At 45.4% G+C, this 26443-nt stretch overlaps 1 protein-coding gene across 2 annotated transcripts in view; it reads right to left on the bottom strand.

Annotated features, from left to right (window-relative positions):
* phactr2 (phosphatase and actin regulator 2) overlaps nucleotides 1-26443 on the bottom strand; it is a 138909-nt gene that overhangs the window by 34875 nt on the left and 77591 nt on the right. For both annotated transcript variants that reach the window (XM_060831208.1, XM_060831207.1), the window contains exons 4-6: nucleotides 15165-15272; nucleotides 7594-7785; nucleotides 2253-2697 (exon numbers count right to left, since the gene is read on the bottom strand). In XM_060831208.1, the coding sequence (XP_060687191.1) occupies nucleotides 2253-2697; nucleotides 7594-7785; nucleotides 15165-15272 (745 nt within the window). The remainder of the gene's footprint in view (nucleotides 1-2252; nucleotides 2698-7593; nucleotides 7786-15164; nucleotides 15273-26443) is intronic.

Here is a 26443-nt window from a genome sequence, read left to right as displayed (position 1 = left end):
TACTGAGTGTCAGTGGTGGAGGGAGTGGATGATTGTGGATTTGGCGCCAATCAATAGGCCACTTTGTCCTGGATGATGTCAAGTTTCTTAAGTTAAAAATCACACAACACCAGGTTGTAGTCCAACAGGTTTAATTGGAAGCACTAGCTTTCGGAGCGATGCTCCTTCATCATCAACCACCTGATAAAGGAGCAGTGCTCCAAAAGCTAGTGCTTCCAATTAAACCTGTTGGACTATAACCTGGTGTTGTGGGTGATTTTTAACTTTTAACACCCCAGTCCAACACCAGCATCTCCAAGTCAGGTTTCTTCAGTGTTGTTGGAGCTGCACCTATTCAGGAAAGTGGGGAGTGTTCCATCACCATCCTGATTTGTCCCTTGCCGATGGTGGACAAGATTTGAGGAGATGAGTTCCGTCATTGAAATATATCCAGCCTCTGACCTGCCCTAGTCGCTATGACTATAATGGGTTGGGTAGCAAAAGCTGGGCTTGACGTGATACCCACTTCCCATGGGAGCATAAGGAACACAAAATGAGCATGGCTGGTCAAGTTGAGTTTCAGATGTAGCCACTCAAAAGGTTGTGGTGACTGGAGAATGCAGCAGGGGCAAAGCTAATCACCTCGGCAAATCTCTGTGGGATCTGCTGTGGCATCATTGAGGGTGGCCTTCAGGGACTTGTGCGTGTCATGGTGATGGTCATTCCTCGGGTAACTATAGAGTGCTGCATTGCCAGACGTGCCATCATTCCAATGGGACCTTAAATCGTAGTCCAACCCCTAGTGCCCACCACCCCCTCCCCCGCCATGCCCCTCCAGTGAGGCTCAGCAGCATTAGTTTCAGGTCAAAAATCAAATGACACCAGGTTTATGTGAAATCACAAGCTTTCAGAGCCCTGCCCCTTCGTCAGGTGAAGTCACCGAAAGCTTGTGATTTCAAATAAACCTGTTGGACTATAACTTGGTGTCATGTGACTTCTGATCTTGTCCACCCCAGTCCAACACTGGCTGCTCCACATCATTTATTTACATATGTGCAGTACATGGGCTCTGACCAGCCAGCTCAGAGCCAGGCCCGAGAATGAAGAGACTCTGAATCTCCTGTTTATATCCATCAGCCAGGGCTCCCCTATTGGCCCGGGTTACCACCAATTAGGGATCTCACAATCAATGAGATCCATCTGTCCCTGATTCCAATCACTACATTATTGTTTGTGGGAGCGTCTCGTGTACACATAAGCTATCTCAATGTCTGACATTACAACAGGGGCTGGACTTCAGGAAATACTTTGTTAGACATCCCAGTGCTTCAGGATTTCCTGAGGCTATGAAAGTGAGAGTGAAGCTGGCTAGTGATTATTTACTTCCCTTCAGGTCATGAGCTCAAATTCCACCATTGCAAATTGTGAAGCTGAAATTACTCCCCAAATGTGTCACCAACTGCACCTCCCACTGGAGCTCTGAACAACTGCGGTCTGTCGACCATCTGCTGTAACATTCTCTAAATCCGGCTTCAGAGAATCATCATGTTCGGAAGAGGCCCTTTGGCCCATCGCGTCTCCACTGGCAAAAATCTACTCACAATCTCCGATGTTCGAACACTTGGCCCACAGTTTTGAACGTTATGACTTTTCAATGTTCATCCGTGAATTACTTTTTAAAGGTTATGAGGTTTCCCACCTCAACTCTCCTCTGGGGCAGTGCATTCCAGACACTCACTCACCTCTGGTGAAAAGACATTTCCCCAAATCCCCACTAAACCTTCTGCCCTTCACCTTAATATCATATTCCCTTGTTAATGGCCCTTCAACCAAGAGGAACTGCTGTTTTCTCTACATGCTCTCCATGCCCTTTATAATGTCGTACATCTCTATTAGGTCCCCCCTCCTCAATCTTTGCTGCTCGAAAGAAAACAACCTGAGCTTAACCAATCTCTCTTCATCGCTGAAACGTTCCATCCCAGGTAACCTCCTGGTGAATCTCCTCTGTATCCCATCCCACATCTGACAACCTGCTCCATTAGGAGTACGAGGAGAAAGTGAGGTCTGCAGATGCTGGAGATCAGAGCTGAAAATGTGTTGCTGGAAGAGCGCAGCAGGTCAGGTAGCATCCAAGGAGCAGGAGATTCGACGCAATTCCTGAAGAAACGTCGAATCTCCTGTTCCTTGGATGCTGCCTGACCTGCTGCGCTTTTCCATCTAGGAGTACGCCATGGAAACTCTACGGCTCTGACAAGAAGGTTTTGTGGACTTACCCTTTCTCGGTTTCTTCAGATGCTGTCAGGTCTTTCTCTGCCTGCTGCTTGGACACATTTATTTCTCCACTGGTAACGTCAGGCTTGTCAGGCAGAGTGGGGGAAGCTCCCTTCTGCTGTTGGGATGGCTCAGTCTGACCGATCTTTTGGTCAGCAGCTACCTCGGATTTTCCAGTCCCGGCCTTTCCCTTGTCGTTGTGGTCTCCAGGCTCCAGCACTGGGTGTACCATGGCTGGAAGCCCAAAGGAGATGCTTTGACTCTGTTGCAGAGACTGAGGTTGTGTAGGAAAGTCGGAATGTTTACCAGAATTCCTGTGCATGTCCCCCGTGCCTGGGAAGTGTGACGGGTCTTGGGCTTGATCAGCGTCCAACTCTGGATGAAGTAGTACTGGCAATTGAGGTGAAGGCAACATATTGGAGAGTACTGTCAAACTGCAAGTGTTCTCTGGAAGTTAGAGTAGACAAACAAACGAACAAGTTAAACATTCTGCAAAACGGTGTCCTAACCAATTCCAGTAAACACATGGATGAATGGATGCAAAACCATTTATACATTGGCCCTGAACCTTTCTCTCATCAGGTAGAGAATGCAGCGGGTGTACAAGCCCTTGGGTGAGTCACTGTGTTCTGACTGAGAGGCTAGCAATCTTGTTTCAGAGTCAGAATACATCTACAGGCTTTCACAGGGACAAGGAATGTTAAACTGCTAGTATCCTCAATAAGTCTTTAACTGAGACTCAGTGTGAAAAGTCCAAGGTGCAGAGACGCTTTCCCCCAACGTCGCTGCCATTATTTGTTTCTGATTGAATGTCAGGAGAAACAGATTATTTAGCCATTTATCTCACCATCCTCTGTGGGGGTCTACCCTATGAAAATCGCCTGATGTGTTTCTCTACTCCTGGGGTTCTCAATCGAGGGCTTGGGTGGGTGGGGGGGATTGCAGGTGGCAGCAAAAATACTCAGGGGCCTCACCAAAAATAGAGAAAGGCTGACCAGTTAATTGCCCGACCAGAATTGGAGTTGGGATAAGCGAGGGCTGAGATATCTCGTCAGTGAAGAGCTTCTCTGCGATGGATGTCATTTTGAGTTTGAACAGGCTTTGGGTGAAGTGCAGAGACAGACAGAAAGACAGAAATTAAATTGGTCCAAAACGTAGTGGTTGGTGGGTGGTGCGATATCAGATGGATGGGTGACAGATCATGTCCTTGTTTATAAAATGTTTACTTCAAGTTTTCCATAAAGCAGCTATCACCCAGAGCCTCTGTTGAATGGTGACAGATACTCCACAAATTTGGAAAATGTTGACATGGTTTTGGAGTCTGTGTGCATGCTCCTTCTTATTGGAAAAAAGACCAGCCAACTGCAATTGCTACTGAAGGGAATCATTAATAGGGGGCATTACATCCTGTTATGACGTAATCATTCATAATTTTACATTAATGGAAAAGGGAACAATTGAGTTATCGGTCATTCTATTAGGAATTTTAATTATGCCCAGTATCAATTCTACATAAAGTGAACTTCTGTTTTAAGAAAATTCTGAGAAAGAATCCATTGGAATTTCAAGAGGCAACTTGATTGAAAGATCTGAGATCCTGAGGGGTTTTGACTGGGAAGATGTAGACGGGCTGTTTCCCCTTGTGGGTGAATATAAAACGAAGGGTCATTGTTTAAAAATCAGGGATTGCTCATTTAAAACAGATGAGGCCAAACCTGTTCCTCTCAAAGGGTTGTCAGTCTTTGGGATTCTCTTTCTCAAAAAGAGGTGAAGCAGATTGCGAGAATATTATTAAGGCAGAATTGGATAGATTACTGGTAAACAAGGAGGATTCTAAGGTATCAGGGATTGGCTGGAACAAGTTGAGAGTGGGCTGCTGGAAAAGACCAGCATCCGATAAGCAGGAAAAATCAATGTTTCGGGCAAAAGCCCTTCATCAGCATCTACAGTCCTCACTTTCTCCATAGACTGAAATGAGGTTACAGTCATATCAGGCATGATCTTATTGAAGCAGGTTGGAGGGGCTGAATGGCCACCCTCTCCTCCCTGTTCATATCTCACATGGACAACTTGCAAAGTGTAAGGGTTGCTATGTGAGATTCTCTGGTCAGTTAGAGAGTGGAGAATAAAAGAGAATTATAGTCCAAGGAGGGAGAGGCAGTCCAGTTATAAACACAACAATAAATAAATATGTTTAATTTTGCAATTACACTTATGCAGAAAAAAATACTTACCTTAAGGGGACCCATGGGAATTTTGTAATAGAAATATAAGCTTTGAGCGCCTTTACTCCACATTACCAGGGTCCGTGTCCAGGTTTGATAAAATATGTATGGTTGCGTGTGTAAATCTAGGGGAGATCCTGCTGTTGTGAAACATACAAGCTCTTTCTTAATTCATGTGATGCAGTCTTAAAATTTAACACACTGGAGTAGTGAAAACACTTCCAGCAGCACAGGGTAAAAATGAAAGTCCATTTCTCAGCCAAGTACTTCCAGAGTTTAGCATGGGATAGATGCCGAGTAAAGATCGTTCTATATTTCTCTCAATCAACGTATAACATTGTAACAGTTTTAAATAGAAAGTGACCTTCGGCCCAGCGAAACTACCTGCCTGCAATATTATTTTGGTGCATTTTCCCATCACCCTTGATCCCATTTGCAGACGGGAATTTGTTTAGTTGCTTCCAGCGACCTACTGCACCTTCTTGCTCTGCCTCTGGTGTTCCCCTGTATTGACCATCCCTGAAGCCCAGTGTCGGACATGCAACAACCAAGCTGCCTGACACATATTCCATTTCAATGCTGCAGACTGATGGGGAGCAAGGAGCAGGATTGAGAGAACTCAGACTTATCCAAGATAACGGCAGGCTCGTTGTGCAGATGAGAGGTTTGCCTGTGTTTCCAGGGCTAACTTGCAAAGGAGCTCACCAGATCAAACACAGGACAAACCAACCTATTGTAATTGTCACTCTGTAAAAGTGAAGGTGTACTTCACATGTTTGTAAGTGCCCTTCGGTGGGCTGGTGCAGACTCAATGGACTGAATGGTCTCTGCCTGTACTGTGGGGATTCTATGTTGCTTAGAACACAGGCTGAACTGAAGAAAGTGAGCGGGCTGAAGGTGTTAGAGGAAGGGATGGGGGGCACAGTAAGGAATCATCGAGAAGTTTCTAAGACTCAGGTAAAATATTTAAAGAAGCTATGGAATGGCAGCCTGTCTTTGTGCTGGTGGATTCCCCTTGGGGCTTGTTGGTTTTGGATAACACCAACTCTCCAAGCTTCAAAAACTAAGCTTTTAGCTGGGATCCAAAAACAATGGAGGGGGCAGAGTAACCTGGACAGAAACGCTGAAGGAAATAGAAAGGCAACTTTAAGTGTCAGCAAAGGGACCAGTGTTGGAAAGTGGGAGGTGATGCCACTGAGTCGGAAGAATAGAAGAGCTGAATAAATGATTTAAATGGGACAAGTTGCAGCACCGAGGGGTTTGGGAGCCTTTGTGAATTAATCAAAGAACACTAGCATCTCCAAGTTTAGCAGAGGGCAAATGGAATGTTGGCTTTTATTTCAAAGGGAATAGAGTATGAAAATAGGGAGATTTGTTAAAACGATACAAAGCACTTCTCAGACAGCAGCAAGAATACTGTGAACAATTTGGTTCCCTTATCGAATTGCCATTGGAGAGTGCTCACTCTGTTCGTCTGGAGGGAATGCCTTATGAGAAGAGCTGATGTAGACTGAGCATACACTCATTGGAATGTAGGAGAATCAGAGCAGAACTTACTAAATGTACAAGATTTTTAGCGGGGGCTCAAGAGATAGATGCAGAAAGGTCACTTCCCTGTGTAGGAGTGTCTAGGACCAGAGGTCATCATTTCAGAGTAAGGAGTCACCAAGTTTAGACAGCGAAAAGGAGGAACCTTTCCTCTCAGAGACTAGTCCTCTGTGGAATTCTTTATCGCAGAGGGTTGTCGAGGCTGGGTTGTTAAGTTAGAGCTGAGACAGAGATTTTTAAGCAAGGGTTACAGGGGAAAAGGCAGAAAAGTAGAGCTGAGGATTCTAGGTCTTAATGAATGATGGAGCACACCTGAAGGGCCAACTGGCCGCCTTCTGCTAGTCTATGAAATAGATTGTACAATCAGCCAAAACCAAACAAACTCAAAACATGGTAAAGCAAAGATGGTTTTGTGCTAATTTAAATGCTTTAATCACATCTATCAAAAGCAGAAGCTGAGGCAGGTTTACTGAGGAGAATATTATTCATTCTCTGTAATACAGGCCTTGCCTTTTTTTAAAAACAAGTTCAACCTTCGTGCATAATCGGGATTAGTTGTCATTCATGTAGACACTTTGTTAAAAGAGTTAAACATTTTTCTTTGGAATATGGCTGTCAATGATGTTGTTTATTACCTATCCATAGTTGCCCTTGAGAAGGTGACACTGAGGAGCAGCTGTCTGTGTAATGAAGATGCTCCGACAGGAGTGTAGGACAGGGATTATGAGGTGGTGACAATTAAGGCATGTGATAACGTTGTGATCTGGAATGCCTGGTCCAAAAGTGTGGTGGAAGCCAATTCAATAGTAACTTTGCAAAGGGAGACGGATAGATACTTGGATTAAAAAAAACACTGAGAGGTCAGAACAGATGAATGCAGACTAATTGGATTACCAGCACAAGAGTGATGGACTGAATGGCCTCCATCAATGCTGGACCATTCTTTGCCTGGGTTAGGGTGACTCTAGGACTTTGAAGGAAAGTCAGAGGAGGTTGTATTCATGCGTGATTGGTACTGTCACCCTTCTAGGTGACAGAGTTCAAAGGGGAGCAATGTGTTGTCAATGTAGCCTCAGTGAGTTCCCACAATGCATGCACTAGGCGCTAGAGAATGGCAGGAGTGGATATTGAATCCAGTGACACGAATCAGGCAAGTCGCTCTTTTAGCTGATGAGCTTTTCCCCCAATATATCAATTGGATAATTTATAACAGGAGGCAGTTTCCAGTTATGTTTGAGAATTGCAGAGAAAGATCTCCGAAATGGGCTTCTTAAAGGTCATTGTCTATCAGGACAGAAGAGCTTAAGGAAAGAATTTGCAGCTGTCCTCTAACTCAAAGAAATCTCATGCTGAAGATGCTTTGAGTGAGGATCCAATTTGCTCAGTGATTATAGTAGACCTGCACATAATGAAGAGGAACAACAAATGGCTACACTGTATTAGCTTAATGGTTAGAAGTTAGACTAGGCGGTTTCCCTCTCTCTCATTCTCTCCTTTGAAAATTGACACAATTGTCCAGGATTCTCAGCATACAGCAACACATCGTCAGCAACATCAGCATGCAACTTACGCTCCACATTCTGGCTCCAGAAGATGGGCTTCGGGGGCACAGGAGGGTACTTTGACACAGGCTGGGGGCTTGACTTAACACCATCGGCTTCTTCAGCAGTAGCAGCAGCGAGGATGAGTGTGGACTCCATGAGCTGGGGCGCAGGCAATGGTGATGGCTGGGCTTCCTGAGAAGGTTGGACTTCTGGTGTTTCTACAGGATAAGAGAGCAGTTGAAACAGAGAGAACAAGGCAAGAAAGAGCAAAGCTATAACCTGTGTGCCCTGGAGGAGGCACTAGTCACATCCAGAGCACAGTTGCTCATAGTGAAAGTTGTAATCATTTCCCTTGAAAGACAGAAGTTGCAATAATCCAATACCACCCTCTGACTGTTGCCTATTATAATACAGTCAGAGCTACAGTGAAGGTGCTGGAGAAAAGCAACCTTGCTCCTCATGACCATTCTTAGCACCAAGTCTTTCACAAATAGCAGGAAATAACTGTCCAGGATCAGAAAAGCCATCAGACCAACACAGTTCATCCCCCCATCTCAATAAATGCATTAATTTGTTCAGATGCACTTTAATCCCTCTAGACCACTGTCTCTCCTGATGCTGAAATACAAATTTAGTTTTTCCATTTTTCACATGGACATCCATATGAAGCCCCATGGACCTGTCTTATTTTCAGTCAATATTCAGGACATAAAGATATTTTATTCATTTTATTTGCTTAGGAACCATGGAGTGAAGCTCTGGACTCTGGTCTTGTAGTTCCAACCTAAAGCAGGCTGTTACAGAGACAGTTCCAGGATTCTCACTCAATGACATTGAAGGAACAGCGATACATTTCCGAATCAGAATGGGCAGTGGCTTGGAGGGGAACTTGCAAGTGACGGTATTCCCATGCATCTGCTGCCCTTGTCCTTATAGGTGGAAGTGGTCATGGGTTTGGAAGGCACTATTGAAAGAGCCTTAGCCAGGTTGCTGTATTGCACCTTGTAGATGGTACACAATGCTGCCACTGTGTGCCATTGGTCGAGGAAGTAAAGGTTGAAGGTGGTGTATTGGGTGAACAGACAAATTCTTGAGTGTTGTTGGAGTCGCACCCATCCAGACAAGTGGGGAGTATTCCATCACACTCCTGACTTGTGCCTTGTAGATGGTGGACAGGCTTCAAGGAGTCAAGAGACGGGATACCTACAATATAATTCCCAGACCACGATCTGTTATTGTAGACTCAGAACTGATATGGCTGGTCCAGTTTACATTCTGGTCAATGGTAACCCCCAGGATGCAACGCCACTGCATGAGGGGGAGTGTGTGAGTGTGTGTGTGTGTCCAGGTGCAGCACACCGTACAGCCTCATGGAGCTGTTGGTCTCTGCACTGGCAGGGCCAGGCGGAAGCTCTGGCCAAACGTTAGTCCATGATAAAAAGCCAAGACAGTGGCTTTGTATGATGGACCAAGGTAGAGTACTAGAGTGATAGAGATGTACAGAAAGGAAAGAGTCATTTCGGTCCAACTTGTCCATGCCGACCAGATATCCTACGTTAATCTAGCCCCATTTGCCAGCACTTGGCCCATATCCCTCTAAACCCTTCCTATTCATGTACACATTCAGATGCTTTTTCAATGTTGTAACTGTACCAGCCTCCACCATTTGCTCTGGCTGCTCATTCCATTTATGCACCACCCTCTGTGTGAAAAAGTCACCCCTGAGGTCCCTTTTATATTCTGCCCCTCTCACCCTCAACCTATGCCCTCTAGTCCTGGATTCCCCCACCCCAGGGAAACGGCCTTGTCTATTCACCCTATTCACGCCCCTCAAGATTTTATAAATCTCTTTAAGGTCAACCCTCAGCTTTCGATGCTCCAGGGAAAACAACCCCAGCCTATTCAGCCTCTCCCTATAGCTCAAATCCTCCTATCCTGGCAATATCCCTGTAAATATTTTCTGAACCCTTTCAAGTTTTACAACATCCTTCCAATAGGAGGGAGACCAGAATTGCACACAATATTCCAAACGTGGCCTAACCTGACCTCCCAACTCCTGTACTCAATACTCTGACCAATAAAGGACAGCACATAGTTAGGAATGTGTGAGATCCCAGTGGTTGTTGTGGGGGGAACGCAGGAATGGAGGTGAGAGGTATTTCTGATGAAGGGCTTTTGCTCAAAACGTCGATTTTCCTGCTTCTCGGATGCTGCCTGACCTGCTGTGCTATTCCAGCACCACTCTGATCTAAACTCTGGAGGTGAAAGGAACCTGGTGAGGATGTGAGGGAGATGTGAAGTGAGGGAAAAGCTCCCACGGACTCAGAGACACCTCAACACCTACCCGTAATCCTCCAAGCCCACAGGTTTGAAGCTACCAGGCTATATATTAGGGGAAATCCTCTCCTGTTTTCTGTTCAAATCAGGGCAGTGTCAGGATGAGACCTAACTTTGCATCAGGTGCATATTTATGATGGGCAGCCCACCTCATGTGACCACAGCTGCCCACAAATTGTGGCAGTGATGGGTAGACAAGCAAAGGGTACCATCATTCAGGCCACACTGAGGCCCGCCTGTCTTCCTGCTTGCTGAGGAAGTGCGAATGGGGCTGAACATTGCACAATCATCGGCAAACATCCCCAATTCAGAACTTAGGATGGAGGGAAGGTCACTGATGAAGCAGCTGAAGATGGTTGGGCCTAGGACACTACCCTGAGGAACTCCTGCAGAGGTGTCCTGGAGCTGAGATGACTGACCTCCAACAACCACAACCATCTTCCTGTGTGCCAAGTATGACTCCAACCAGCAGAGAGTTTGCCCCTGATACCCATTGATTCCAGTTTGACGAGGGCTCCCTGATGCCACGCTCGGTTGAATGTGGACCTGATGCCACAGAGGATCCTGTCCTCAGCTTTCAATTATCAGTTCAAGGACGTGAAGAGGTGAGTTTTGTGCCAGCTGTGATAGTTTTGGAAAGCTTGGCAATCGAATTCTGAAGCTGAATCATTCATCTCACACAAACTAAAAATAAAGTGGTTTGTCGACTGAGAAGAGTTGATCATAGTTCAACCACCAGGGAACAAATCTGGAATGTTCTAATTTCACGTGTAGGCTGTTTCTTGGATCATTCCAGATCCAACATGATAATCACGATTTGACAACAAGGGTTGCCAGTAACTCGGAGTGTGAGTGATGATATTTTGCTGACTAATCATAAAACGAGTCACAAGACAACGGGTGGTACTAGCTCCTTATATACAGAAACAAAGTCACATCGAACAATAATGTGCCTCTTCTTTTAATCACTGGTGGGATCTGCATGGCATCCATGCAGGCGCCTTGTGGGCGGCACGATGCACAGCGGTTAACACTGCTGCCTCACAGCGCCAGAGACCCGGATTCAATTCCAGCCTCAGGCGACTGACTGTGTGGAGTTTGCACATTCTCCCCGTGCCTACGTGGGTTTCTTCCGGGTGCTCCGGTTTCCTCCCACAGTCACAAAGATGTGCAGGCCAGGTGAATTGGCCATGCTCAATTGCCCGTAGTATTAGGTAAAGGGGTAAATGTAGGGGTATGGGTGGGTTGCGCTTCGGCGGGTCGGTGTGGACTTGTTGGGCCGAGGGCCTGTTTCCACACTGTAAGTAATCTAATCTCAAGCACAGCTATTTCTCATCACCTCAGAGTCTAGAAGTTAGGCAGAATGTAGCTTAGCAAGTTACTATCTATGAATAGGGTGGGTCTTTTTTCAAGGCAAAAGTGGTACTGCAGTTGCTGGAGATTAGAGTCAAGATTATAGTGCTGGAAAAACACAGCAGGTCAGGCAGCATCTGAGCTTCATCAGGGCTTTTGTCTGAAACATTGATTTTCCTGCTCCTCAGATGCTGCCTGACCTGCTGTGCTTTTCCAGCACTACTCTAATCTTGGGTCTTTTTTCACTGGAATGTAAGAGGTTGACGGTGACATTATAGAGGGTTATAACATCATGAGGACCATAGATAAAGTGACCAGCAAAGGTGTTTTCCCTAGGATGCAGGAGTTCAAAACAAGCAGGCATATTTTTAAGGTGAGAGGAGAAAGATTTAAAAAGAACATGCGGGACAACTTTTTTCACAGAGAGTGGGTCATGTGAAGAATAAACTTCCAGAGGAAGTGGTGAATGCAGGCACAGTTACAACATTTAAAAAGATATTTGGGTAAGTTCATGAATAGGAAAGGTTTAGAGGGATATGGATCAGATGCAGGCAGGTGAGTGTAGTTTAGTTTGGGATTATGGTCAGCATGGACTGGTTGGACCGAAGGGTCTATTTCCGAGCTGTGTGATTCTATGAAGGTCAACAGAATGTATACAAGAAGCACGAATGTGGATCCTCTATGGAACACAGCCAGCTGTTCTAGACAGCTTCTGTCCTGCGCTCCAGAAATCTTCTCATCCATGGTCCACATATGAAACAACTGATCAAACACCAATATACGCCCACAGATTCCACAAGCGAGGCACGTGGATACGGTGATTATGTTTAAATATAAAGAGTTACATCCATGAGGATATAATATCAAGCACCTTATGGCCTTGTATAGTTTACGCTCTGCCTCATGTTGAACTATGCCTTGTCATGCCTCATCTCAGAGACTGAGGGAGATGAACACTCTATCCAGTTTTGTTCAAAAGGCATTGAGAGACTGTTTCCCTTCTCCCCACAGTGACCCTCCCTCCAACCATGACTGCCACCACTGTTCAAGAGGCTTCAGTCTGACAGCAATAGATGACGAGGTGATGGCACTATGGCAATGTCACTGGAGTGGTAATCTTCCTCCAGTGAACCTCCAATGGTAATCCAGACCTCAAGATAAAGCTCCGTGGATACGGATTCAAATCCTACCCTGCACGGCAGATGGTGAAATTTGAATTCAATAAAATCTGGAAGATGGAACAGGCCTAAAGGCCTGGTGTTAATTGGTGTAGAGAGGATGTGCAGGGACCGAGTTTGACTGGCATGAACAAAGTCAGAAGTCAGATAATGCCAGGTTATAGTCCAGCAGGTTTATTTGAAATCACAAGCTTTTGGTTCATTGCTCCTTTACGGGACGGAGGAGTCGCGCTCAGAAAGCTTGTGATTTCACATAGACCTGTTGGGACTACAATCTGAGGTTGTGTGACTTCTGACCCTGAATTGGTGTAGAAACCCATCTTGTTCACTAATGTCCTTCAGGGAAGGAAATTTGCCATCCTTACCTGGTCAGGTCTACATGTGACTCCAGACCCTGAGCAACAGGCAATAAACGGTGGCTTAGTCAGTGCTGCTGAGATCCCATGGATGAATTGTAAAAGAGTCTGCAGAGAGGTGAGTTATCCATGGTTTACCACATCCAGCATTAGGGGGAATACCTAACGACAGACAGAGAGACCTCCCTTGGGCATCACTCAATGGTCAACAGAGACCAAGCTTGAGCAGAACGATAACTTGCTCATCCTCCTGAGTGGAATACTGGCAAGGTTGGAACTTTAATGTTTTATTGTCTGCTGGACAAAGGCTACTTCGGTAAGTAGAAAAGTGAGTCGAATTGGTGTAAGCTGAGATCACACCATGGGATAGCAGCCTTCCTTCCCTGAAGGAGGTGGGAGAGTTTATAACTTCCAACTGTTCCATTGTCACATCCACTGATATCAGTCTGACATTAGCAGATTCATTTTTTCCAATATTGATTGTGCAATTTCAATTCATCCTTTCTGGAATTGTATTCTAGGGATTGAAGTACTCACCCAGTAACATGATCAGCACACTGTCATTCACAAATGTCCTGCTATTGCACTGATGTGAAGGTGCCAGTGTTGGACTGGGGTGTACAAGGTCAGAACTCACACGACATTAGGTTATAGTCCAACAGGTTTATTTGAAATCACAAGGTTTCAGAGCGCTGCTCTTTCGTCAGGTGAAGGCAAAAGGAGCAGTGCTCCGAAAGCTTGTGATTTCAAATAACCCTGTTGGACTATAACCTGGTGTCATGTGAGTTCTGACCTTTTACAGCCCTGACCTGACATACCATCTGACTCCAAAACTCTCGCTGATTTACAGAACAACGTGTTACAGAAGGAGGTCAATTAGTCCAGTGAGCTATCCACCGTGACCCCACTCCGCCCCCCACCCCACTCCATGATCCTACAAATACTCTTTCAAGTATTTCGGTTTATTCTTTCATGTGACGTGGGTCTCAATGGCAGGCCAGTATTTGTTGTTTGTCCCTAATTGCCTTTGAATTGAATGGCTTGCTGGGCATATTGTTGTGTGTCTGGAGTCACGTAGAGGCCAGACTGGATAAACGTGGCAGACTTCCTTCCCTGAATGACTTCAATGAGCCAGACATATCTTTAACAACATTTACTGACAGTGAATCAGCTTGGTGACCACTAAGACGGGGTTATCTTTCAATTCTTGATTATTTTAATTGAATTTAATTAGCAGCTATTTGTTGTTGTGGACCCAGCCCCCAGAGCATTAGAATCTCAGGATTATTCATCCAGAGTCAGTAGTACTCGGCCACCTTCCAATTCTCAGGTTAATGTTCCAGTCATGTACATGTGCTTCCACCAGTTATTCACAGTTACAAACCTATTGCGTAAAAGGAATTCCAATTATCTTTGCCTCACTAGTCCTTTTGCTAATTGTCTTAAAATGGTGCTCCTTTGTTGTTGATCTTCCTGCCATTATAACCAGCTTGTCCTTGTCTAATCTATTAAATCAGCAACACTGAACACCCTGCTCAACTCTCCCAGGTATAACAGCATGCGAATTAGCCCCTCAGTCAATGAGATCACGGTAGAACTTCTTTCTCATTGTTTTTCCTGCCCTGTCTCTGCATCCCTACACACCCTTAATAACTAGAAATCTATTGATCTCAGTCTCTAACCTGTTCTGTGACTGAGCCTCCATACAATCGCAGAGATATACAGCACAAAAATAGACTCTTCGGTCCAATTTGTCCATGCCGACCACATGTCCTAAATTACTCTAGTTCCATTTGCCAGCATTTGATCTATATCCCTCCAAACCCTTCCTATTCATATACCCAGCCAGATGCCTTTTAAATGTTGTAATTGTCCCAGCCTTCACCACTTCCTCTGGCAGGTCATTCCATACACGCACCACCCTCTCACCGTAAACCTGTGCTATCTAGTTCTGGACTCTCCAACCCCAGGAAAAATACCTTGTCTATTTACCCTATCCATGCCCCTCATGATTTTACAAACCTCTACAAGGTCAACCCTCAGCCTCCAACGCTCCAGGGAAAACAGCCCCAGCCTATTCAGCCACTGCCTATAATCCAAACCCTCCAACCCTGGCAGCATCCTTGTAAATCTCTCTGGGCTAAAGGCTTCCGAAGATTCACCAGCCCCGAGTGAAGTAAATGTTCCTCATCTCAATCCTCAGGATCCCAGCCTTTCAGTGTAATCCTCTCTGAAGTGAAGAAATTAATGGTGGATGGGTCTAGGATGTGCTCACGCGGGCGGTGAGATACAGTCACGACGCAAAAGCATGTCCAGGTTCAGTTTGGTTGGACCTGAGTAATTTACCATCGCATCAGTTGAATAAAGAATTACCTGGGGGGTCTTGTGGTGGCGGGCTAGAGTCTGTCGTGCTTTCTGCGGTTGGTTCGAGTGTGATGGGTACCGTATGTCCATTCCTGTACGTTGTCTCGGTATTTCCATCTATCGGAAAGAAGAGAGTTTGAAGAAGGTTACACAGCCTTGTGATGTGCCGGAGCTGAACAGCAGCGTTAGACTTGGTCGATTATCAACAACTTGCCTTTACTCAGCACCTCCAACATCAGAGGAATATCCCAAAAATCTTCACCAAACGTAATCTGACACTGATTTGCAAGGCCCAAGACTAAAATTTAAGTCAAAGAGTTGTGTTTGAAGGGAGGGGGAGAAGAATTTACTGAGGGTGATCCCTCAAGGTCAAAGGCTCAGGTTCCATTCAACCGAGGGCTGGGCAAATGTCCAAACTGAAGGAGTGCAGAGATTTCAGAGGGACGGAATGGGTTACAAAGAAAAGGGAGGGATGAAGTTAGAAAGATTTCAAAGCAAAGATGAGAATCTACCCTTTCAACTCAGAATTCAAAACTTGGTGTTCCAGCTAGTGATGAGCACTGCCTCTCGGTGCCGGGAACTCTTTGTACTGGCAAGTGAAAAACTGCCCTGTTTCCCTGGCACATGTGGCTGGCCCAGGGATGGTCCCATTTTCCTGACAGAGGCTGCTTACACTGCTCCTGACTTCCAGCAGGTACTGGGAAGGGCAGGTCTCCATGCAAGATCAGAGATTCCTCACCTCCAGTTTCCTGCCCTTGCCCTGTAACTATTGATTCTCCGACTGATCAAGAATGTTGATCTCAAGTTCAAATACACACAAGGACTGTGCCCCCACAGCTCTCTGGGGCAAGGAGTTCCAAAAAATTCTCAACACTCTGAGAGAAGGACTTGCTCCTCATTTCAGTCTTTAAGTGGCGCCCCTTTATTCTGAGACTGTACCCTCTGGTCCTAGAGTCTCCCATGAGGTGAAACATCCTCTCAGCATTCTCATTGTTTGTAAAATCCAGTGAGAAAAGACCCAATTTGCTTAGCATTTACTCAAAAGACAATCCCTCCACACTGCATCATCCAATGTGTGGGGGAAGGCAGGAAGGGAGAGGGTGTAGGAGAGAAGGAGAAGAGGAGGAGAGAGCTGGGTTCAATTCTCACCTTGGGGACTGTATGGAAATTGCATACTCTCTTCATGTCTGCATGAGTTTCCTCAAATAGTCCAAAGATGTGCAGGTTAGGTGAATTGGCTGTGTTAAGTTGCCCACAGAATCCAGGGATTTGCCTAGAGAAATAGAGAGATGGGGTGGGACTGAGTGGAATGCTCTTCAGAGGGTTAGTGCAGACTCGATGGGCTGAGTGGCCTGCTCCCTCACTGTAGTGATTCTATGAACATCAAACAGAGCAAAGCACCTCTGAAGCACAGTCATGATGTGATGACTACCTTTACCCCAAGCAAGTAAAAGGTAAAGTTGCCATAGCGCCTGAAGACTATGGCACTGCTCTCTCATTGGAGATGGTGGTGGTTTAACCTGAGGGTCACCCATCTCAGGAGAGGGGAGAGTTCTTCATGATAACTTCAGCCAGTGCTAGAGTTAAACGCACACTGTTAGTGTCACTCTGACCTGAGTAAGATACCACAGACAGCAATTGCTCCGGAGCTGTTGCCAGGGACACAGACAGTGGTCAGGCTACAAGGAAGGTGGCTCCTGCTCTGTTTTCATTGGCATATTTTACATGCATCCATCTGCAAGGCAGAAGTGAGTTCTGTTTAACGTCTCAGCAGAAAGGCAGCATCCCCTGTAGAGACATGTTCCCTCTACACTGGGAGTGTCTGCCACAAATGTTTTCTTCAAATGCCTGGAGTGTGCCTTAAACCTGCAATCTCCTGACTCAGAGAGAGAGAGAGAGAGAGAGAGAGAGAGAGATAGCTACCTGCTGAGTTGTCAGTGCCAACTCAGAATTAAAGCCATGAACTCACTTCAGTGATTTCAGCAGGGATGGGAAGCTACAATTTTAACTAGAAATTTGACACATTCCTCGTAGAGCAGGGCAGGATCTCTTTTTCTCTCTCTCTCTTTGTGTACCCTAGCCTGGAAAATGGAAGATATGTGTGAAGGCATGGCAGCAGAATGCCATTAACAGCAGGGAAAAATAAAAATAGGTTCGGTTTGTTTTCATTAGAGAAAAGGACATTGAAAGGGGACCTTACTGAGGTTTTCAAAATCATGAAGGGTATAGACAGGGTAGATAGCGATAAACTTTTTCCCAGCGTGAAGGATCCAATAACGAGAGGTCACGCTTTCAAGGTGAAAGGTGAAAAGTTTAATGGGGGATACACACGGCAAGTACTTTACGCAGAGGGTGGTAGACGCCTGGAATGCGTTGCCAGCAGGGATGGTAGGTTCATTTAGGGTGCGTCTGGAGAGATGCATGACTAGGTGGGGAGCAGAGGGATACAGATGCTTAGGAATTGGGCAATAAATTTGGATCGGCTCAGGCTTGAAGAGCCAAAGGGCCTGTTCCTGGGCTGTAAATTTTCTTTTTTCTTCTTTGAGATTTTAAAGGATTACTGGACCCGAAACATCAACTTTGCTTTCTCTCTTCACAGAGGCAGCCTGACCCACTGAGATTCTCCAGCAATTCCTGTTTTTGTTTTTAATTTTTGTTTTATTTATTCACAGGATGTAGGCATCCCTGGCTAGGCCAGCATTTATTGCCTGGCCTTAATGGTCCAGAGGCTGGTCAATAGCCAACCATGTTGCTGTGGGTCAGGAGTCACATGTGGACCAGACCAGATAAGGATAGCAGATTTCCTCCTAAAAGGACATTAGCGATCCTAAGAAAGGGTCACTTGACCCAATACATTAACTCTGATTTCCGTAGATGCTGCCAGACCTGCTGAGCTTTTCCAGCAATTTCTGTTTATGTTTCCCATTGACAGCATCTGCAGTTCTTTCAGTTTTTATAAGAGAAACCAATGGGTTTGCCAACAACAGACAATGGTTTCCTGGTCTTCATTAGACTCCTAATTCCAGATTTTTATTGAATTCAAATTCCACTAGCTGCTGTGGTGGGATTCGAACCCAGATCCCCAGAATATTACCTGAATCCCTGGTTTAAAGTCAGACAGCAGAACTCTGAAAGCTTGTGATTTCAAATAAACTTGATGGACTATAACCTGGTGTCATGTGACTTCTGACTTTGTACACCCCAGTCCAACACCGGCACCTCCACGTCGTGACAAATATGTCTGAACTCTTCCTATGCCAAAACTTTCAAAAAGGCATGTCCCAAAGCAGGCTGTGGGCTCTTCAAATGCCTGGAGTGCATCTTAAACCCGCAATCTCTGACTCAGGGAGTGAGATAGCTACCCACTGAGCCGCAAGCGACAACTCAAAATTAAAGCCATGAACTCACTTCAGTGATTTCAGCAGGGATGGGAAGCTACAATTTTAACTAGAAACTTGACATATTCCTATTAGAGCAGTCAATTAACACTTTAAATTTGAGATTTAAAGTGATGAAAAGGTTTGGTTGGGTAGACAGACAGAAGGGTTTCTCCACTCTTTGGGAGGGCTAGAAGTAGGATGGCCTACATATGGAAGCAAGTCACCAGTCAATCTGATATAGATTCACTATAAACAGGGTCTTTGAGAGATTGTGGGGCATGTGGGACTTGATAGGTCAGGGTTTGGAGGGATATGGGCCGGGTGCTGGCAGGTGGGACTAGATTGGGTTGGGATATCTGGTCAGCATGGACGGGTTGGACCAAAGGGTCTGTTTCCATGCTGTTCATCTGTGTGACTGGCTAAAACAACTTGCTCTCTTTATGGAAAGGCTAGAGTTAAAAAAAAACATGAAGCAGAAAGGAATATGTTCCCTGGGTGGAAGGGAAGAAAATGGAAGGAAGCTGTTATTCTACATCTCCAGTGAGCTTGCTCAGCTGCTGGGAAGTAGCCTCAACTCTCTCCCCCTTGAATTTAAGGTGAAGACAGCATTTGATTATGCCCCCTTGAGCTAGCCAAAGGTGTGATGTATGTTACCATTGAGAAGAAAGTTCCTGCTCCTATCTCTCTCAGTTGGCGGATAGCTTTTCCTGGCCGCTGCTCCCATTTTTCCTTTTCTTCCCAATGCATAGAAGTTTGGCATATTTATTAGCACTCAGGAGCTTCCATCTGCCACCCTCGGGTACGGAGGAGCTAAACTGGGATTGAGTTGGCACATTATATCCGAAGGAGCTGCCTCAGAATCTCACAAATGGGATATGTCTGTGCCTTGTCACAATGGCAATGAAGTCAGGTCATTCATGGCCGAGATGGTGATGATGCCATGACACTCCTCATTCCATGTTGCTAAGCAAAGAGTTGTAATGAATTATTTCATCCTACAAAGCCTCATGGTCGTGATGATGTCACAAACCTGAACTGGCCAGAAACAAATGAAATCATCGCAACAGATGATTTATTTTAAAAAAGGGGGGGTGGGGGGAATAATGGGTTCAAGGCATCAGCTACTGAGCTGAGACAGCTAGGGTGGAAATCTGCCTGGGTGGGGGGGTCATCATCACCTCGCTAACCCCCCCACTCTGATTCTGTATCGGATCAGCGCTGAGTGCCAGGTCTCCAACCTTTACTCATCAATGTGAGATTAGATTAGATTACTTACAGTGTGGAAACAGGCCCTTCGGCCCAACAAGTCCACACCGACGGGCTGAAGCGAAACCCACCCATACCCCTACATTCACCCCTTACCTAACACTACGGACAATTTAGCATGGCCAATTCACCTGACCCGCACATCTTTGGACTGTGGGAGGAAACCGGAGCACCCAGAGGAAACCCACGCAGACACGGGGAGAACGTGCAAACTCCACACAGTCAGTCACCTGAGTCGGGAATTGAACCCGGGTCTCAGGCGCTGTGAGGCAGCAATGTGTTCAGCATTTCAGACTTTGGGAATTAAAAAAAATGTTCAAGATCCTCAAACTCTATCCATTGTCTACCGTTGGGTGGGGTGGGGTGTGTGTGTGTGTGTGTGTGTGTGTGTGTGTGTGTGTTTTTTATATATATATATTATAGATAAGTTCTGATAACTAAGATGTGTAGCGCAGGTGCGAGTTGTTGTAGTTTTGGTATGTTTGCCAAGCTGGGAAGTTGATTTGCAGACATTTCTTTGAAATCACAAACTTTCAGAGCACTGCTCCTTCGTCAGGTGAAAGCTTGTGACTTCAAATAAAACTGTTGGACTATAACTTGGGTGTCATGTGACTTCTGACCTTGTCCACCCCTATCCAACACTGGCACCTCTAATCGTGGCCCAAGAGAAGGTGGGGGTGAGCTGGCTTCTTGAACTGCTGCAGTTCCTGTGCTGGAGAGAGACTGCAGGGAAGGAATTCCAGGGTTCTCACCCAGTGACACTGAAGGAACGGGGATGCATTTGCAAGTCTGGACAGTGAGTGGCTTGGAGGGGAAGTGGTAAGGGGTAGTGTTCCCATGAATCTGCTGCTCTTGTCCTTGATCACATCAGGGAGATGGCTGTGCTGAGCAGGTGCACTCTCAGCAGGGGGTCAGATGGGATGTTCATTGAGGTTAGAGTTTCAGGTGAAGATGTAAAAGGTCATGACTGGGAGAGAAACGGAGGCAGTGTGCTCTGCTCATACCATTCCTCCCCCACCAATGAAAAGCAATTAAACAGGATCTGGTCATGATCACATCGTTGCTTGTGGGAACTTGCTGTGCCAAATAAAGGCTCTGCGCATTTCCCATATCAGAGTAACAGTGACTTTGCAAACATACATCAATATTGCAATGTGCTTTGGTTCACACCGAGGTCATGGAAGGTATGATCGAAACCTTTCTCCATTTCTTCCTGTTTCAGGTTTTCATTGACTCTGTTAATTTGACTGAAATAATTGCTGGGGTCCGGAGATGATAGAGGGTTTGTTCATGGTTTCACTTCAAGCTTCTGAGGGTGTAATTAATTTGTCTTTATACGAGAAGAATAGCAATTTCCGGGCTACAGATAGCTGCCTGTAAGCCCACTGCTGAGAGAAAACAGGTCCATTAAACTAAACGATAGACTATGGTTGCTATGGGGATAAATAAGCCGGTGCTGATCAGATTCCCATTTTACTATGACCCTCCTCCAATCATTTTTTTTTGAGAAAGTGTAAAAAAAAATTCACATGTTTAAGGGGACAGTCAATTTTGGAAGAGGAAATTCAAATGCAAACTGAAAGGTGGATTTTGAAATCTCTGGTTTTAAGGGATGGGGAGCCATTGTTGGACAATTGGACTTCAGTGTGGCCTACAATCAAGGGAGCAGAGCTTCAGTTAATTGAAGATCATGGAGGATGGAAGGTGGGATATCAAACAGTGGAGTGTTAGACATACCAGAACACAATGACAACACAGACAAGGGAATCAACTCAATATAAGGTGAGGAAGGGGGGACTAGTGATCAAGATGGAAAGAGGCGGTGCATAGGGCATGGCATTGGCAATGGGGGTTAGGATGGCATGATTGTGAACAGCCTGCTTAATCGTGGTCAGGGTGGACTCATTGTCAAAAGGTTTCATATTAGACTCAGGGGGCCAAAGGTATTAGACTGAATGGTCCAGGCCCTGTCATGGTGGGTTTAGGAGAAGGGAGGTTTGCAGGAAGGGGGAGCTGTTGTGGGATGACTCCATAATGCATTCCCATGGGCAGGGAGCATTCCCAGGAGAGGGATCATGTGGGGCAGGATTGGCTCCACATTGTGTCAAGATGAACAACGCATAAGGGTGATGGTGCTCCCCTGTCCTTCAGCACCATCACTGGTTCTGATGGGGTTAATGTCAGAGACTGAATTTGACGCCACTCCCTTGGGTGGTGTCCTTGTGACTCAGGTGAGGAAAGGCAGTACCATGTGGGATCTTGAAGGGGACGGGTTTGCAAAAGAGTCATCCAAAGCACAGAGAAAGCTCATTTAGCCCATCCCAGTCAGAAACAACCATCTTCCTTTTCTAATTCCATACTTGCTGAAACATCCAGTCTGGCTGTTATTGTACAGAGACACCTTTAGCTCTTCTGCGCTTTACCAAGAAACTGTCAGATAACACAGTCATTTACCTCATCCCAGCACCAGGGAAGTCAGCTATCCACAGGTCCCAGAAGAGGGTGAATTCGTAGGAGACCAGTTACATTAATCTCTCCCTCCACCTACATTGATGTAGCCCTAATGTTCCAGGAACGCTCCCAAGGGTCCTAAGTTTCAGGGTAAACAAGGTACTGACATTTAAAAGATAATAAGTCAAAAGGTCAGGTTCTCTTGTCAGAGGTTAAGACCCCTGCTGCCAACACAAAACTCCAGCTGAAGCTTCCACATAGGAGGAGATGGGCCATAAGGATCAGATATCAGTAAGGGAATTCAGGAAAAACCTGTATTCCCTCAAGAGTGCTGGCAATGTGGAACATGGAGGTTAAAAGTCCTTTGAAGGGGAAGCTAATTAAACACATGAAGGGGAAGGAAATAAGTGGAGAGGTTGAGATGGGAAAGGGTAGAGTGAGGCTTGTGTAACACATGAACACCAGCATAGAACCCTGGGCCAAAGGTTTATTCCTGAGCTGTCCTCAATGTAGCTTCTCTGCTAACAATGTGCCAAAAGAGGATGTGTGGTTAGTAGGGTTGCTTGCAGCCCATGTCCATGTTCCCCCTCACACAGCTGACTTCCTCATTTGTAAAGTAAAATCCTGATCTTAATCCCAGTTCCCCAATTCATGCAAAGTCAAAAAACATTGTTTAAATGACTCAGACATGAAGGTGGTTCAATTGCCAAATCCTTTTCAACTGCAAAACCTGAAATTCTCATTCGGTATTTTTAAATCTTTCATGCCTCATTCTGTCTAAAGTTGGATTCACATCATGTGGAGGAGCTGGAGTTGGACTGAGGTGAACAAACTCTGAAGTCACAAGACACGAAGTTATAGTCCAACAGGTTTATTTGAAATCACAAGCTTTCGGACAGCTAGCTACCTGACGAAGGAACAGTGCTCCGAAAGCCTATACCTGGTGTCATTTGACTTCAGACTTTAATGTTGGGTTCCTTAGACAGTTGATGAGGGGGATTGGCCAGCACGTACAACCACTCATTTCCAGAGCACTGGAAGAGTCAGTAATGTGGAGGTGGACATAGACTGGAGGCAGCTTGTGGCTTCATTAGCTTGGTGTAAGGGGACACACGGGGTAGTTTCCACATCTTAGATTCATGGTTAATATCATGGGCCAGTCATATTATCACAAATAATCACCAAACGCTCGTGTTCAGAATGAAACAATATGAGTGAGCCATTCAGCCCATTGTGACTACTGCTGGCTTGTTGAAAGGACTAACCAAGGAAGCCAATTCACTCTGCTGCACAGCTGCTTTTCTGTTGCTTTGCAATTTGTTTCTATTGTAAGTATTTGTCTAAGTTCCTTTGAAAGTCATGATTGAAACTGATTCTGTTGCCCTTCTGGACAGGCCATTCATTGTGTCAAAATAATTGCAGCACATTTGACTAATTGGGTATTTGTTTCAAAGCACAGGCTTAGATACGAGGGTCAAAGTGGCAGCCTCCCGTGCTGAAAGATTCCGTTTCTTAATTAACTCGAGTTTTTTGTCTAGTACTTAATTTTTTTTTCTCTCTCTCTCTCTGTGTCTGGCCTCCCTTTGCCATCATTATCCAGCTGCTACTTACAGACACAGGTGAACATATCCCTTTGTCAGAGTCATACAGCACAGAAACAAACCCTCCAGTTCAAACAGTCCATTCCGAACATAATCTCAAACTAAACTTGTCCCACCTGATCTGCTCCTGAACGATATCCCTCCAAATCTTTCCTTTTTATGTGTCCATCCAAATGATTTTTAAACATAAAACCCCTACAGTATGGAAACAGGTCAATAGGCCCAACAAATCCACACTAACCCTCCAAACAGTAATCCACCCAAAACCCATTCCCCTCCCTTGTTTGCACATTTACCCCTGTCTAATGCACCTAACCTACACATCCCTGAATACTATGGGCAATTTAGCATGGCCAATTCACCTGACCTGCACACCTCTGGATTGTGGCAGGAAACCAGAGCACCTGGAGGAAACGCACGCAGACATGGGGAAAATGTGCAAACTCCACACAGACAGTCGCCCAAGAATGGAATTGAACCTGGATCCCTGCACTGAGAGGCAGCAGTGCTAACCACTGGTTCACCATACCGCCCCATTGTGCCACACTGACCACTTCCTCACGAAGTTCATTCCACACGTAAACCACCCTCGATATAAAAACAATGCCCCTCATTTCTGTTCTAAATCTTTCTCCTCTCACCTTAAAGATGTGTCCCCTAGTCTTGAAATCCCTCCTCCTAGGGAAAAGACAATGACCATTAACTCTATCTAAACCTCTCATTACTTTATAAATTTCTCTCAGGCTGCCTCTCAACCTCCAGGCTCCAGTGAAAGAAAAGTCCCAGCCTCTCTTTATGAGTCTTTCCAGCCTTTCTTTATAACTCAAACCTTCTGTACCTGGCAACATCCTGGTAAAACTCTTCTGAGCCCTCTCCAGATTAATAATACCCTTCCTATAACTGGGGGACCAGAACTGAACACAATACTCCAGAAGAGGCCTCACCACACTAAGGTGGAAGAATATTTTCACCAGAATGGAAGGGGTTTGTTACCTGCTCTGCACTGAATGATTGGAGGCTGATATGAGCACTATGTTCTGCCTCGTCCCACTGTGTTTGGACCACGCATATCCCCAACTGTACATTCTACAATTCTGGTAAAGACTGGGATGAAGCCCACGAGGAGAGTCAGGGTGGGACATCACATTACACTGGGCCATTCTGGAACATTATCTGGAAACACTCTCACGCCAAGTGGAGTGGAAATCTGGAATCCTCTCCCCTAAACATTGCTGAGGCTGGGGCTGCGAAAATTCATGGAGAAGGGTCTGAGGATCAACTGGAAACCAAAGATTAAAAGTGAGATTGGATAGGTTATTGCTGCATAGGAACATCAAGAGCTGGGAAAGCAAAGTGGGGAGTTGGAGTTAAGCTGCAGATCAGTCACGATCAACTTGAATGGAATCAGGCTGGATGGGCTGAATGGCCTCATTTTATTCAACATTCCTGTAAGGTGTTTGCAACAGACTGACACAAAGCAAGGTACAAACATCATATGTGCATAATTTTCAAAAATGACAATTCAGTATTGGGGCTCTCACTTTCAATAGAAGCACCTTCAGTAAGACCATAAAATCATAAGATATAGGAACAGAATTATGCCATTCAGCCCATCACATCAATTCAGCCATTCAATCGTTGCTGATATGTTTCTCAACCACATTCTCCTGCCTTCTCCCCATAACCATTGGTCCTTTTACCAATAAGAATGTAACTATTTCTGTCTTAAATACACTCAATAATTTGGCCCCCACAGCTTTCTGTGGCAATGAGTTCCCCACCCTCTGGCTGAAGAAATTCCTCCTCATTTCTGTTCTTGAGGGTCATGCCTTCACCCTGAGGCTGTACCCTTGGGTCCAAGTCTCTCCTATTAGTGAAAACAATTTCTCCACACCCACTGTATCCAGGCCTCTCAGTATCCTGGATCAAATCCCCTACCCCCTCACCCTTCTAAAAACTTCACAGAGCTAACTCAGAAACTGAAGAAGGGTCACAGACCAAAGATTAACGTAATCCTTTTTCCATGTAGTCTGAGGGTTTTCTGCAGATCCTGTGCCTCAATATCTCAAAGACCCACGGTCCACATTGATGGACGAGTGTCAATTATGAAATTCTTAATCCCGCCATTATATTAATTTATGGGATGTGGGCCCAGCTCTGACTGTCCCTCTAATAAGTGCAATACTCTGGATAATTCGGAGTTGAGAATCAACCATACTGCTGTGGGTCTGGAGTTACAGAGACTGGGTATGGATGGTAGAATTCCTTCTCTTAGTGAACCAATTTTTACAACAATTAACTGTTGTTCCATGGTCTAGTTTTTTTTTAATTCAAGATATTTGGTCTTGTGTTCTGATTTCACTGTCTACTATGGTGGTGTTACAAACCCATGACCACACGGCATTAGTGTGGATCACCAGTACAATAACATTATCACCCGACCATCGCCTCTCCCCACACCTCCCATCTCCCCTACAACGGTCAACTCCTCAACCCCACAACCCTCTGAGATCTCTACATGGCTCTGATTCCAGCCTGTTGCAGAGCCCACCTGCTTGAGCACCAATCTCTGAAATTCCCTCTCTACACT

The sequence above is a fragment of the Hemiscyllium ocellatum genome, chromosome 10 (assembly GCF_020745735.1).
Source record: "Hemiscyllium ocellatum isolate sHemOce1 chromosome 10, sHemOce1.pat.X.cur, whole genome shotgun sequence".
Classification (NCBI taxonomy): Eukaryota; Metazoa; Chordata; class Chondrichthyes; order Orectolobiformes; family Hemiscylliidae; genus Hemiscyllium; species Hemiscyllium ocellatum.
This window is presented reverse-complemented; position numbering and strand designations above follow the sequence as displayed.